Here is a 16,926-nt window from a genome sequence, read left to right as displayed (position 1 = left end):
CCCCTTCTAATCTAATCTTTTGATACTACTCACATTTCTAATTTTTTTAAGGGTGGATTATTTTTTTTAAAGATAGCTACAAAAGTACTAAACATGATTAAATATTTGTTATATTTGACCATTATAAACGAACTTATTTGTTTATTGATTTAGTGTTGCAAAGTAATTTTTTATATGAAATGTTTAATTTGCATTTAATCACGTTTAAGAACAAAAGGTTAAGTAAAAGTCCGGCTTTAAATCGCTTCGATTTTCTCAAGGTTTAAAAAGTATTGCATTATGTTATAATAAAAAAACAATAATATTTATTTATTTTTTCAAAACATGTAGGAAAACTTGTTTAACAAAGTAAACTATAAAATGTATAAAAATATACTTTTAGCTTTAACAGGAACTAAATTAATTAATTTTTGCATATACAACAGCTGTTCTAGAAGGCGCATAAACCTAAAAACAAAAAAACTTAACACGTCTCCAAAAAACAACACATATCAAAATAACACACCTGGATAAAGTTTGATCGACCAGCATGTCCATCGGGGTTTGATAAGTGCTCACAATTTTTGTCGATTCTATTTTGCCCACCAAACAATTCATCGTCCGTACTGAGTATAGCTTTGTAAGAACCAGCCCAATTTGTACCAATGCGATAGTCAGTAAAACTTCTCGTTGGATGGAAATTAAAAACGAATACCAATCCACCTCTTTCAAACGCTATGATCTTATCACCTTCGTGTTTCCAACTTACGTAGCCAGGATCTGCTTGCAACCAACCATATTTATCTTCTGCTAAATTCATAGCACGATCAAATTCATTTAAGTATTTGTATTTTAATAGCTTATCATCGACTAGATTCCATTGTCTACGGGCATAATGATACGAATCATTATTACCAACCCGAGGAAAATCTAACCATTCTGGATGACCAAACTCATTGCCCATGAAATTTAAGTATGCTTCACCACCCAAGGAGTGCGTTATCAAACGAATCATTTTGTGAAGTGCAATTCCACGATCAATTATTATTGATGGCTCACTCATAACAGACATATGGGTATACATTTCTTTGTCCATAAGCCAAAAAGCGATTGTTTTATCACCCACGAGTGCTTGGTCGTGGGACTCTGCGTATGCTACAGTACTTTCTTTCCAACGTCGATTACTTAGGGTATGAACGATGTTCCCCATTTCCCATTCATCATCAGTCTTGGTCTTAAGGTACTCTATCCATTTATCGGGAATAGCCATGCCAAGACGGTAATCGAATCCAACACCTCCTTCAGAGACTGGTCGACAAAGAGCGGGCATGCCTGATACGTCCTGTAATGTAATACAATTTATTGACTAAATTTGTAAATTAAAATTAATTATTCTTTTGAACTGTAATCTAATGCTGTAAATTCAATTTCTTTCACTTTCAAATTTGTATCCGCTTTTATGAAATATTTAAATTTTAGTCTACATTCTACTCATTAAATGATATCAATCGAGCAGACAAAAATGGAATATTTGGCTAATATATTTTAATGAATAATAGATAGATTTCTTTTTCCTTTTTTTATAATTGTTGCTTAAACCTTTACTGCATGGTGGCTCATATATGAGCCAAACCGTATTTTTGTCGATATTTTCTAGTTTTCAACAAATTCTGTTGTTTTGTGCATACAGTGTGAAATTAGTAACATAACGCTTTAAATTGTATTGATAAACGCCATCTATGAGCGAGTATCGACAACAATTTTGTCCGTCCAACTCGTCACAAAGGGTGCATTGCGAGAAACGCGTCAAAATTGTATAAAAAATATAAAAATAAAATGTAGTGCTTGAAAAAAAAATACCAGTAAAGCAAATAATATAAATATTATTAACAATGTTATTTTGTTTTTCGATTTTATGAAGTACTTAAGTTTTTTACCGAAATAACAGAATTCAAATATGGACCCACATCGGTTTTACGGAGGTATCCATACTTTTATACAAAATTTTCCCGACAACAGCAGTGACAGACGAAATGTTCAAACATATAGAACAAAAACAATCAGATACTCCTGTGAAAAACGTCCCGAAAAAATTGCCCATATAACAGCAATGGAACTTGAACAGTTTGTTGTAATATGCCTTTACATGTCAATTGGGCAATTACCATCAACTAGGCTTTATTGGAATGAAAGCCTAGGTTACCCAAACTTAACTCTGTAATGGCATATAACCGGTTCGAAGAAATAAAAAGGTTCACGCAAATACCCATAGAACAACCAGGACACGATCCCCTTCATAAAATAAGACCATTCTTGGATTAAACAAGGCAGAGACTCCTTACTGTTCCTAGAGAAGAATATATGGCAGTAGATGAACAAATTATACCAACCACAAGCAGATCATCTATGCGGCAATAGAACCCAAAAAAAAAACACACATCAAAATTTTGTTCTTTTTTGTAGTAGCTCTGGGTTCAGCTACTTTGAACTTTATACTTGAGCCCAAGGACATGTACAGTTGTACAGTACACCGATTTGATTAAAAATTAGTACATTTAGTGACGTTGTTGTTCGACTGCCGAGAACTATTCCCGACGGATTACACTACAAATTATTCTTTGACAACTGGTACACATCCTTACCGCTGTTGACTTATCTGGCAAAGAAAGCGTTTTTACCAAGCTAATCGGATTCCCGGCTTTAAAGTTCCTACCGAAAAGGAATTGAAAAAAAGGAAAAGGTTCGCTTCGACATATGTCGGCAGCAAACCGTCTTCTGAAGTCCAACGCTTCAACAAAAAAGGAAAATGGCTACCAAACTGTATCATGTCCAAAAGCATTCATGACATATAATCGGTTGATTTTGGTTGAATGAGAAAAGAAATTGTTTCACAATATTCCATTCTACATAATTTTTGAATAAATAGTTTATTTAATTTTTTGAAAATGTTTTTGTTCCTTTTCTGCTCAATGTGCCATATATGATCCAAACCGAAAATCGCAAATAAACTCCTGAAACACGTGTTTTTTAATTATAATTAACTATCACATATATTTTTTCATGAAGAAAAAAAAAATCATGCAGTACCATTCCACCAATTTATCTTTTCTACTCACCTCAGCAATAGTAATTGCTTCCTTGTTTTGTTCGTGTACCATATGGTTTGCTAGAGCCAAGTATAGTAACGCTTCGGTATCTACTCCCAGGCCAAAATATTCACTGTAATCACCGCTGAAACCTGCCCCTATACCTCTTGAGTGGTATAACATTGACGTGACACCATCGAACCTAAACACACAATATCATTGGTGACAAGTTTTTTCTTTTATTATTACAAAATAATACCTGTATCCATCGAAATTGTACTCATCATGCCACCATCTTAGATTTGAAAGTAAAAACCTTAAAACTTCATATTCGTTATAATTGAATAGGCGACTGTCCCACAGTGCATGCTCCCCCCTCTTTCCATCATGAAAGAAACAACTGTTTGTTCCATCGAACTGATTCATGCCATCTTCGACATTTTTACTTGCGTGTGAATGAACAACGTCCAACAATACATAAAGTCCGTTGGCGTGAGCTACATCAATCATTTGTTTTAACTCATTCGGAGTGCCATAGCGACTAGAAGCAGCATACATGCTTGTTACCTGATAGCCAAAGCTTGCATAATACGCATGCTCCATGATAGCCATTAATTGAATGGCATTATATCCCTGGTTCTTGATTCTTGGAATGATATTCTCGGCAAAGTTTTTATATGTTCCTACTTTTGGTTCTTGAGATGCTATCCCAACATGACATTCATAGATTCGAAGTGACTTAGGACGTTGAGGGCGAGGATGGACAAATTTATGAATCTAAAAAAATATACATACATATATAAAATTCTTATACATTTTATTTTCATCTATAAATACTTCATTTTCAGGTGGATTCCAAACGTATTGCTTGTAATTCACCCCCTGATTTGCCTCTTTGGGTGGCTGCCTAACATAAACCGCCCATGGTGAAAGTCTGCTCAGAAGTTTGCCGCTTTGATCACGAATAATGACTTTGATTTCGGATAGATGTTTTATAGGTGCTGACCCATCTGAATTGGCCGGAATGTGTAACTCCCATTTTCCGAAATCCAATTTCTTATAAGGCGTAGCTTCCCATTGCCAATTATCTATTTAAAGGCCAACAAAATTTATAAAAAGTTAAAACAAAAAAGTATTTCATATGTTACTAAAGTCGCCTGTTAAATATACGTCTTTAGCCCCTGGAGCCCATTCTCTGGCAATCACGGAATTATCAGGTTGAAAATGTAGTCCATAAAACTTGTAAGCCTGTGAAAACGTATTCATGCCACCCTCGAGGTTATCAATTTTATTCAACCAATCTTTTAAGATGCCATGTCTGTAAAGTTAAGAATTTTAGAATATCAATTATCAGCTTAAAAATTTAACAATAAATAAGAAATATCCCTATATTATAAGCCCATCAATTAAGCAGTACAATATTATTAAACATGTGGATTACGTTATTACAGTTACACATGGGTAACCAACCGCAAGCCCTCCACTTGAGTCTTCCGAAATTTTGACAACCAGTGATACTTTTTTTTAAAGTTAAGTAAAAAAAACATTACCAACAAACATTTTTTTCTTTTAAATCAACATTATTAATATTTTATCCATAAATTATCTTGCAACTGTTTGTTTATTTTATTTCCCTAAGCGACATTAATATAATTTATTATTATTATTTATTAACATATACATATATATCATATATAAAATCTTCCTGTCACAGTGGTAGTTGACATACTCCTCCGAAACGGCTTAACCAATTTCAATACAATTTTGCATATACATTCAGTAGGTCTGAGAATAGGTTTTTATTTATTTTTTCTATTCCTAAGTGCTATTGCATCAGCATCGTACACGGTGCAACGATCTTACGATAATATTCAGTGACGATATGTAAAATGAAGCATTAATTGCTATTGAGGATCTTTGCATTATCATTGCCAACTTACCACTCAGTCATGTTGATATGCATTCACCAAATCAAAATGCATCTGATTTAATAGACACTGAATTGAATCGTGAACTACAATACAATACGGTCGAAAAGGCAGCGATTGTCGCTCGCAATGTCCAACTAATGAATGAAGAACTAAGAACCATTTTTGACCACACCATGCTCGCAGTTTCGGCAGGACGAGGTGTATTCTTTTTTTTGACGTCCCAGGTGGACTTGGCAAAACATTCCCTATTTCGCTAATTCTTGCTAAAATACGATCAAATTATGGTATCGCATTGGCTGTTGCATCTTCTGGTAGTGCGGCAATTTTATTGGTTGGAGGCAGGACAGCTTATTCAGTATTTAAATTGCCACTAAATATTCAAAATAACCCAGACGCGGTGTGCAATATAAAAAACAATCATCCGGTGTAAAATTATCATCTGGGATGAATGCACTTGGCAAACAAAAATTCGCTTGAGGCGAACTACAATACAATACGGTCGAAAAGGCAGCGATTGTCGCTCGCAATGTCCAACTAATGAATGAAGAACTAAGAACCATTTTTGACCACATCATGCTCGCAGTTTCGGCAGGACGAGGTGTATTCTTTTTTTTGACGTCCCAGGTGGACTTGGCAAAACATTCCCTATTTCGCTAATTCTTGCTAAAATACGATCAAATTATGGTATCGCATTGGCTGTTGCATCTTCTGGTAGTGCGGCAATTTTATTGGTTGGAGGCAGGACAGCTTATTCAGTATTTAAATTGCCACTAAATATTCAAAATAACCCAGACGCGGTGTGCAATATAAAAAACAATCATCCGGTGTAAAATTATCATCTGGGATGAATGCACTTGGCAAACAAAAATTCGCTTGAGGCGTTGAACAGGACATTGAAAGATATACAAAACAATGAGAGACTATTTGGCGGCACTCTGTTACTCCTTTCAGATGATTTCAGCCAAACACTTCCCGTTGTTCAGCGTTCAACGTACGCTGATGAGATCAACGCGTGCTTAAAATCATCACCACTGTGGCGTAATGTTGAAAGAGTACAACTGAAAGTATCTAAATATGCGTGTTCAAATCAAGATCCATCCGCTCAAAACCTTCTCAACACAACTGTTAGATATAAGCGACAGAATAGTAACTACAAATGAAACTGGATGCATACAATTACCGGCCGATTCCTGCACGATTATTGATTCACAAGATGCTCTCATTGACCAAATATTTCCAGAAGTTTTTGAACTCATTGGATTTACCAGGTATGCTATCGCATAATTTACAACTGAAGGTATTTTTACTTCGTTACAATTGGCAAATTGTCAGTTGAAAATATATTTTTACCGCGAATCCCTATTATACCCACAGATGTGCTAATTCAATTCAAAAACCTTCAATTTCCAATTAGATTGGCATTTGCAATGACTATCAATAAGTCTCAAGGCCAAACGATATCTATCTGCGGCTTAGATTTAAGCACTTCATGTTTTTCACATAGAAAATCATACGTGGCGTGCTCTCGAGTGAGCAAACCATATATGCAGTTTATTTGTATTGGCTAAAGATGGCATCACACAAAATATTGTTCACTCTGTTGCTTTAGGGGATTCATATTGTTTTTTTTTGTAGTATGACTATTAGCAATATGTATATAATTATAAAGAATTCATTTTAATAATTTTAATAATTGAAAATTAAAAAAATGTTTGGTGATTTGTTATTTTAATATTTTGTCGCCGTTTACAGTGATTTATACTTCTACCACTTATATACCACATCCTTACACACTTACAATAAGTTAGTTATTTATTTCTAGCAAATTATTCTTTAGAAATTATTTATATGACAAAACAACGTTTGTCGGGTCAGCTAGGTTATAAAGAAATAAGCCCAAGATATGCTTAGTGTCAATGACTGCTTTGCATGTTGTGCAAATCGGAGGGCTTTCTTTTCGAAACAGATGTCAATGAGTAAAGGAAGTGTTGAAGTTTCAGGAAATTATTATAAGTTAGATAGTTTGGCTTGCCGATTGTAGCGTTGTGGTGAGTATATGATTTCCATACGCTGTGATTAATTTTCAATTTCATATTCTTGATGGCATTAGTTAGGTATTTTTTGGTAAGCGTTTTTAAATAGTTAAAGTGGGATGTTGTGTGTCGCGCTATAGAGTCCACATTATTTTAAGTTTTTTAAGTGAACGAATAATTATGACTCTTATTTTTAATTTATAACGGTAACATTGTATCTATCATTACATATAGCATTTACGACTGATATACTATCTGTTGTAATGATATATTTACCGTGGGTACTTAGAGCAATTTTAACCGCTTCCAATATACCAAGCGCCTTAACAGTGTAAATCGAAGCTTGTTCCCATTGAAGAATGGAAACCTGAACAAACGAAACGCTTTCTGGTATTTTAGAACCGTCGGTGAAGAGAAAAGACCATCTTTTTGATCTAAGCACGATTTAAATATTCTTTTAAAAATCACGGTAGAACTTTTTTTTAAAATAATTTACAGGCGTTCAAGGAGTTATTAGTACCCTTTATATGTTCATATTTAAACACAGTGCGAGTATAAGGAAAATAGGGAAGGATTTAAAAGGACTAACCATCAAATTGGGAGGGAAAAACAGAGTTGGCTGAAGCATTCCACATTCTCGATGTTCGATTTAAGAAAGAATCTCTATACTTGATAGTACGCCCTAAATTAAGCTGAAGGGTAAACTGATGAGCACTAACGGAAGTGCGAGTATTACGGCGGAATCGTTTAAGGGTTGGAATGCAACTGGCTATTTCGACAGAAAATTGTTTGAAAAAATATCGATAAAACAACGAAAGGCATGAAACATTGCGGCTGTGTTCTAGCGATGTAAATGATTCGATTATAATTCTGTCGCATATCATTTTTAAAACTCTTTTTGTTAATTCTATCCAAAAGATTTAAACTTGTTTTAGGGGCGCCTGCTCAGATACGCGAATTATATTCACGCTTTGGACGGACGAAGGCTTTGTAAGTTACAGCCAGATCAGAAGAGATGAAAAATATCTTGCACCGTCGGAGAAATCCTAAGCACCTGGCAGCATTTTTGGCAATATCAAATATATGATCATTCCATAAAAGGTGATCTGTGATACACATACCGAGTACTGACAGTTGATTAGTTTCTTGGATGCAAGTGCCACTCATAGATAGTGGCATCGGTGGTGTGTTACGCTTTAACGACAGGAGACAGCATTGAGTTTTCGAAGCATTAAATTTTACACGGTTTATGACTCCCCATTGGACAATGCTGTCAAGATCAGAATTTAATGAGCTTATCATACGCTGCCGTTTAAGTTCCACATCCGAAGGACAAGGATGTGAATCTAGAAACTAATATGAAAATCTGAAAGTTCTGTCGTCGGCGAAACAGTTGAATGGATTAGAAGTGGCAGACATAAGATCATTTATGAATATAAGGAAGAGAGTCGGAGACAAAACGGAGCCCTGGCGGACACCAACTTTTATTTATGAATTTCAGACTTGAAACCATCCAATACAACTTGTATTGAACGGTTAGAAAGGTAATTTCTAATAATCTTACTTTCTCCAAAACGATGTCAAGCCATAGTGTCGGTCATTAAGAAGCTTCCGTTCTTCGACATATTTCTTCAGCTAATAACTAATCAACGTTACCATGACCTTGGAAAGAAGGGACGTGATTGATATCGCAAAGAGACTTGTAGACTGGGAAAGATGGAAAAGATTACGCAATAGTTTTGCTAGCGATGAAGAACACCTCTTCAGAACAATTGGGGAGATACTATCTGGGCCAGCGGATTTGTGTATGTCAAGGTCTTTCAGTACTATTGTAACTGCACGAGTGCGTGAGAAGATTCGTCCCATAGAATCATTTACGCTCTCAAGAACAGGAGGACTCACGACACTCTTCGGTAGCGTCGAATTAACAGCAAACTGTGCTGCAAGCAAATTGGCTTTAACAATCTAGCTTACAAAGGGAGTGTCATTGTGGACGAGCGTTGGAACCGAGGATGACTTTGTGTTTCGTACGTTCTTACTAATGACCAGAAATGTTTACTACCTTTGGGACATTGTAGTATTTTTTGCCTTAATTTCTGATCATGCAATTGTCGGTACTGCTTTTTCGATTTTAATTTAAGTCAAGGATTAAAGACGAATCTTTGATTGTTCAAGGTGGATGAAAAAGCTTAAACCTTTAAGAGTAGGCCGGTGTATTGCATATTTGAAGTACTGCGGGTAAGAAAGAGAGCTTAGCAAAACATTTCCATCTTATTGTTGCAATTTGTTTTTAGATTGAAGGCAATCGCGACTCGTGGTTCTGCTTCGTGAACATATATCAGTTCATGTCTTAAGCAAATTCAAGCAATGTGGGGTGATTGTAATATAAAAATGGATAAGTTGGAAAATTAGGAATTAAGCTCTAAATAATTATTTTATTAATGAAATTTTATGATGCAAACTCACGAAATATTTTTGTATGGTATTTAATATCAATCAATATCTTCTTTTTTTTTGTTTAAAAGTATTTAAAAAGAGTGAGAGTTGGGATTTGGATGGCGTTGCAATTGATCGTTATTCATCAGTTTCTTATATTGCATTTCGATTTCCAGATCTCTTACAAATAACAGTACAATTTTAAATATCTTATACGGAAGAGTGTATGCAAATTAATAGAAACGAGACAGTTTCATCATCTCCACTTCTTGCGAGCAATTAAAGAATCTGCTTCTCTTCAAAATGTTAGCCTTCCAATTTATTTGAGTTTACTAACTTATTACTAGCAATCAATATATATACTTTTTTTAAAGAACAAATGATTAGGTAGGTATTAACTTTGTTTTCTCAAATCTTAAATTTTAGGTTTGAAATACATTGCGTCTTATCAGTGTTTTCTACATAATTATTCGTTTCACTAAGAATAGAAACAACAAACACTATGGCTACATAACATATGCTTCTAAGTTGGAATGTATACAAAAAGTCGCACTGACCTTCAGTTGCCGGTTATCTATTAAGTTGGTTTTGTTTAAAACACTCTTCACTTTACGTAACTTATTCTTAAACAGATGTATGCTGGACTCCAACAATTTATAATTTTGTTTTTTCACATAAAAGCTACACAATTCAACACAAATTAGCAAACAAAAATTAATAACCTTCAGCTGACATTGTGAAACTGTAATCAGAATATTGCAATAAATGCGTACTGAAATTAAATTAAGGTAGATTCCTCTTCTCGAGAATCATTGGAAAAAGGTATACCTTCTGCGAATTTCCCTTTCGAATGGCTTCAAATATCCGTCCAAGGCAAATAGGTTTTCAATGTCCTTAACTTCAACTTGCATTGGATCCATTTTGATTTTAAACTTTAGTGCAGGAATTTATGATAAAAACAAGGATTTAATTTCTATGCTAAAACCGAATATTTCACGAACGGCACCTCTTACACTATTCCACTGACTAAATGGAGTGCAGGCGTGAGTATTATTATGAGTTATTTTTTTAAGGCACCGAAATTTATTTTCTAAGGCGGAAGAATGTTTCTTTATTTAGATTAAACGCTACGCTAGAGCAGAGGCTGATGGTCTGTTGCAAATAGAGTATCAATAATTTTGAGTCTCTTTCTCCGGCTGTAGAGATGAAAGACCAGCAATCTGTTTGTTTTAATTGAGATAATGTGAAACTTCCACATGGCCGCAACTTATCTGTACATACATTTGTACATAAATAATTTTTTGAAACCTTATCAATAGAAATAGACTTGAAAACATTTAATTTAGTATTTTTGTAAATGATAAAAAAGAACAGGGAAAGTGCGAAACTATTTGTTTACAAGACACAAACAGCTGATATACTCGTAGAACAAAACATAGAAGAATAGTGAGAAAGCAAGAAATAATAAATAATGAAGTGATATAAACAGGGTGTTTTAGTTTTTGGCTTGAGTAATTTTTACTATAATTCAAAAAATATGTGTTGTGTTTTTCTGGTTTAAATATGAGCCACGAGCTTGAATATGATGAGATACACTCCGAGCACAGTTGGGCCAATAGAGTCCAGACTTAAGGGTTCTCTCTGGCCCCACAAGACAAGCTGCGGCAGCACTGCAATTCTTATAAGACCAAGGCATTATGGATGTAGTTGCTATGGAATTAGTGGGGAACAAACATATGAAGTGGGCTCAGCAATTCAAGGTGTCGAGATCATTTGAGGATTAATGCAATTATCTAAGAAAAATGCAATGTGTTTTCCTGCATTTAGCAAGCAAATTCTGTGACATTTTTGTTAATAACAGAAAAAATCTTGCAAAAACAAAAAGTATAAGTGCATCATTTACCGCGTTTATAACCCTGAGGCTCTACAAGAGTAAAATCCAATCGGCTAAGGTGATAATTAGGTGTGTACCGTCAACTGAGCGCTCAGTGACGCTTAATGTCAGATTGACGGAGGCAGAATCATTTTGTGGACAAGAATCTCCGTACAAACATAAGATTTCAAAAACATATGTTGTCAATAATTGTAGTTTTTGATGTGAATTTATTATTTTTTTCTATTGATAATTCTTTGTTACTTTTGGAAAAAAAAAACGATTAAAAGGGATAACAAACAAGAACAAGTAATGGGTCAAATTTTAAGTAGTTCATCAGATAAAATAAGAAAGAAAAAAGGAATGAAGAGCATGAAAAGATTTTGATGGAACTCCTAATAAGCGGTGATAGTGAGGATGCTGACAGTGATAAGTACATACTACATACCTACCTACCAAAATACAAAAGTTTTCTTAAAAATTATTTAAATTACGCGCCACACCAGACAAATGACAACTGAACAGCTGTTTTGGTTGAGCAAGCAAATTGAGAAATGAATCCATGAATTTTTTTCTCTCAGAAATCTCCGCAAAAAATCTCAGTGCTCAGCTGAGATTTTTTGTCTCTCTTAAAAAATAGTTGAGCGCTCGGAGCGCTCAGTTGATGGAACACGCCTATTGACTGTGTAAAACGATTCAACTCAATTCAATTCGATTGAACATTTTCAGATTCAAATTGTCAAATTTCATGATGAAATTTTAAATTGATTCCTATAAAACATCTAAATAAAAGTATCAAATTGGCTGTGTTTGAATAATATTCTTACTTTTCTTGATTTTGTTTGAATCTTGTAAGCTTTGTCGGTCACAGGAATGTGTTTTTTGAAAAGAAAAATACGTTACTAAGAAAATTTTCCAGTCGTTTGTGTAAGCGTCTAGTAGCTCTATTCATTTTTGTTTCACATTTTTGTTTTTTGTTGTGACAGCTTTTTGGGTATAGCTACCAATTTGACTATCACCTTACAAAGATCAAATTCGTTTATTTTGATTGTCAATAGTCAACAATCAGCTTAGCCGATTCCACCCCTGTTCAGTGCCTAGCAAAGATAACTTTGAATTAATGAATTTAGGAACTCGACGAAAATTTTGATTTTAATTTCAAAACGACTGTGGAAAATCAACGCTCACCACTGCATACAACACAAACGACAAATTTTTGAGGTGAATCGAATCGAAAATGTGTTTTATTTGAAAGTTATTTACGTATCAGTCCGCACACATATAAAATCCAATTGTCATTTCGATTCTATTTCAATTTAATTCCTTTCAATTTGATTCGATTTCTCGATCTCCTCTTGTAACCACGGAAATAGAATTGCAATGGGGACGTGTGCCTTTTAAACTGACCATTTTTAACGGAATAAAAATGTGAGTGTTTTGCCTTCTCAACGAAAAGGAAATGCTCAACTTTCCATTACTGCAGCACGAATTTCGACACGTGTTTTTTTTTATTTGATAGATATGTATGTGAAAATAATTAATAACTATAGCAATTTTATAGCGAAGAAACATTTATTTGTATTTGAAATTAATTTTCAAAGTTTACTTTTTACATACAAAACACACAAAAATTATTGATTTTGACATTTCTTGCCTGTTTTTCTTTCAGTGTTGCCATACTTGTTTTTTGGAGATTCTTTGATTTTAGTGCTCAAATGCAAATGCATTCCCCTTAATATATATAGCTGTAAGTACAACGTGCTATCAATTCAAAAAACTTGTTTTAGGCACAAAAAAATGAAATACAAAAATTTAGGGTTAAGCCCGAAAAAGAAAATATTTTTTTCTGATTTAAAAGTGTTTCCTCGCCTTAATATTTAAAACATGTTCTATTGGGACCTACCTAACTGTAAATAAAAATCAGAAGGAAATTCGTGCTGCTGTAATGGAAATTCGCCCTAGGAAAAAAATGCAGCACATATAAATATGGAAATAACTTGTTCTAAACCAATGAAATGGAACTTCACATCTTTTGTTGTACTTCCTTTTTTTGATTACTTGCTTCAAGTACATTTTTTGCTTTTTGTGCATTTGGTTTGAATGTTCATTTTAATTGTTCTTTTTAAAAATACACTCTGCGTGCCTTCCTTTAGTAGATATATTTATATACAAATAAATTAAATTTAAATATTTTTTCTTTTAAATATTGAAAAAAAATTACTAAACAAAACTTATTTTGCTTTCTTAAATTGGAATTGTGGCACTTCCATTTTCGACCAGTAAAAAAATTCCATGCTTAGTTTTTGTAGTCCAATTTGACATTTTTCAATTTTGTCAACACTCACATGCGTTTACCGATAGATAACGAGTGTTCCGGGTATCAGTAGATTTTTTTGGTGAACATATTTCTTAACGGTTTAGTCAGAGCGTTTTTATATAATTATAATTATTGGGAAAGTGTAGCTAAATAATTGAAATCACTTTTAAAATTCCACATGTCAAAAAAAAGCTCTATATATATCTAACCAAAAAAGAAAAAAATGGGCTTAGTTTTCGTACGCAGTATTTTTTATAGTCTCAAAATGATGGTAAGAAGGTATTTATAATTCGTTATATAGTAAAAACGTATTCAAATTTGAAAAAAAGATTTTGACTATTGTTAGAAAAATATTGCAACTAGATAAACATCACAATATAGACAAAAAAAATAATATAAAGCCTAAAGCTTTTGGATTGCAGCAACACTTATGCAGTTAAAGATGCTATAATAAAGATGAATATGTTTGTCTTCAATGAAGATTTAATTTTCTGTGTAGCATCCTTTTTTCACAATGGGCCACTGAACTGGCCTAAGTGTGTCCTATTCCATCATGGACAGCCCCTTTAACCTATCCTTTTTACATGTAAATCAACTTTTAAGATAGCTTCCCTTTTGAAATATCAATCGACTACCAATCCATATCTAATATATTAATGTCCTAGACATACCTTATAAAGACCGGCATCGTTCGTACATTTAGCTGTCAAATGACGCACTTGTTGTTTTATTAATTTGAAATAAGTCACGATTCACAGAACCAAATACATTTTGTGTGTTTTTTATTTAATAATTCATAGTATTTGATTCAATAATTATTATTTTTAGTATAACTAATAGTAAATAATCTTTGAAATCTTTTTGTACTCACTATTCATAAATAGAATTACTTCAAAAATGGTGGTGAGAAGCAGAAAAATATCTTAGACAACATTCATTTAGGTCAGTGTGGTGCAATCCCAACGGAAATCAAGTAAAATCTTCTGCAACAAATCCGTGACAAAATGCTCAGCAATCTCGAATCCGTTGATTTCTTTTGATTTTGCAGTTAGGAAGAAATGTTTTAAGATTTTTAATATTTATTTTTGTGTCCGAATGGAAATCATGGCATCTGAGATGATCAGATTTATTAATATTTTTTTAAAATATAATATCTCAAAAGAATATTTTAATTTGTATAGATTCGACTTGATTTAAAAACAAGCTAATAGACAAAAGTGTTGGTTTTAAAAAAAAATGTATAAACCTTAGTTGTAAGTATTACCATTATTTGTTTCCTTCCTCCTAAATGGGGGAAATTGTTGTTTTGGTATCATTTTTGTAAAAACATTATTTAAGCTATTTGGTATTATTGAATTTTGAAATTAAAACTGTGCCTTTTTATAACGAACTTCAAGACGACTGGTTGTGTTTTTTTCTTCTGGAATATTTTTATCTTTTACAGAAAACTGCGAATTATTCATCAGGTTATGGGCCCAGATGAGCCAAGTTAAGTAAAGATAAAGATAAACGAAAAATAAATTTCTGTATTTTCGATTTTTTTATTTGGTGAAACCATGGCGAATATTCCGACGATTGAGAGACTCAGGGGTCGTGAAAATTACGACAGCTGGAAATTTGCGGTTGAAAATTATCTGGTGGTGGACGATCTGTGGAAATCTGTCCAAGGAACCGAAGTCAAGGAAGAAAAGAAAGCCATAGCAAAGGCAAAGTTGGTATTGCTGGTTGAACCATCATTGTACGTTCATATCAAGGAAGCCAAGACTGCAAAAGAAGTATGGGACCAATTGGCCGCAGCATTCGACGATTCTGGACTGACGAGAAGGGTTGGGCTTTTGAGAGAGTTAACGACTACTCGCCTAGATGAATGTTCATCAATCACAGAGTATGTGCCAGACAGATTCCAGCCAATGATTATGGCAATCGAGAGTAGCGGAATAAAAATCACAGGTGATTCAATTAAGTCCAAGTTTGTTGCAGGACTTTGAATGCTACAATGGAATGCTTGATGGGAGTGATTCTCGTCGTCAATGTCAGACAATGGCAGCAATCAAAGGCAAACACAAGAACAAACCCCGAGTCAAGTGTTTTGGTTGCGGTGGCTTTGGACATTTCAAGAAAGATTGCCCCAAGAATGTAAACACGCACGGTAAGTTTGCTATATTTGCATCTTTTTCTGTGCAGGAAGCTGATCATTTGTGGTTCGTGGACTCTGGGGCATCATCGCACATGGCAAGAAGTTCTGTTGGGTTCGAAAACTACTTACCTTGTTCTTCGCAAGAATTTGTGACGTTGGCTGATGGGTCCAAACTGCAAGTTGCTGGTAAAGGCAACATTTCAATCCGTGTACATGGTGAAGGTGGCATCAATGAAGTTCTTGTGCGTGACGTACTGCATGTTCCTGAAATAAGTTTCAATTTAATATCTATTAGCCAGATTGTTAACAATGGAAATATAATTAAATTTGATCAAAAGGGTTGTACAATTGTTGACAGCAAAAATAATATTTTTGCTACGGCTACTGAGATTGATAAGGTGTATAGATTGAACAACAGAATCTCAAGCTGATTTATGGCACAGACGGATGGGCCATCCGGGTGCTGAAGTTATGCGCTCTTTGGACTTGGTCGATAGTACTGGTGGTGAGGGTTGCATTGTGTGTTGCGAGGGTAAGCAGAGTAGGAAAATGTTCAAAGCGTCTACAAGTTCGACAACAGATTTTCTCAAATTAATTCATTCAGATGTTGCTGGTCCGATGGAGAAGCCGTCGATTGGAGGTGCCAGGTATTATGTTTTATTCTTGGATGATTTTTCAAAGAAGGTATTTGTGTTTGCCATGAAGAATAAAAGTGAAATTCCACAGCATTTTATTTATTTTAAAAATATGGTAGAAAATCAAATGCAAAGAAAAATTAAAATTTTTCGTTCAGACAATGGCGGCGAATTTGTAAATAGCCAGATGCGAAAATGCTTTGAATCATCGGGGATAATTCATCAAACATCAACACCTTATTGTCCTGAGCAAAATGGAAAGTCGGAAAGGATGAATCGATCGCTGGTCGAGAAAGCGAGATGTCTACTTTTCGATGCTGGTTTAGACAAAAGTTACTGGGGTGAAGCAGTGTATTCAGCAGCTTATTTGATAAATGGAACTCCAATCAAATCATTAAATAATCGTTGCCCAGAAGAAGTGTGGACTGGTTCAAAAGTGAACATTACACATTTGCGAGTTTTTGGTTCTGTTGGAATGGTGTTAGTTCCAAAGCAAAAG

The 16,926-nt window shown here is 34.2% G+C and overlaps 1 protein-coding gene across 1 annotated transcript; it reads right to left on the bottom strand.

Annotated features, from left to right (window-relative positions):
- Window positions 1-277: 277 nt before the first annotated feature.
- On the bottom strand, window positions 278-10,822 carry LOC129949355 (1,4-alpha-glucan-branching enzyme). Its single transcript, XM_056060754.1, has 7 exons — window positions 10,294-10,822; window positions 4,214-4,383; window positions 3,903-4,153; window positions 3,325-3,842; window positions 3,096-3,267; window positions 506-1,321; window positions 278-447 (listed from the first exon to the last, which is right to left on the bottom strand). The coding sequence occupies exons 1-7, from the start codon at window positions 10,383-10,385 to the stop codon at window positions 400-402; spliced, it is 2,067 nt and encodes a 688-aa protein (XP_055916729.1). The 5' UTR covers window positions 10,386-10,822; the 3' UTR covers window positions 278-399.
- Between the last annotated feature and the right edge of the window lie 6,104 nt (window positions 10,823-16,926).

Source organism: Eupeodes corollae, chromosome 3 (genome assembly GCF_945859685.1).
Source record: "Eupeodes corollae chromosome 3, idEupCoro1.1, whole genome shotgun sequence".
In the NCBI taxonomy this organism is placed as follows: Eukaryota; Metazoa; Arthropoda; class Insecta; order Diptera; family Syrphidae; genus Eupeodes; species Eupeodes corollae.
The sequence above is the reverse complement of the archived record's forward strand: the minus strand, read 5'-3'. Positions and strand labels throughout refer to the sequence as shown.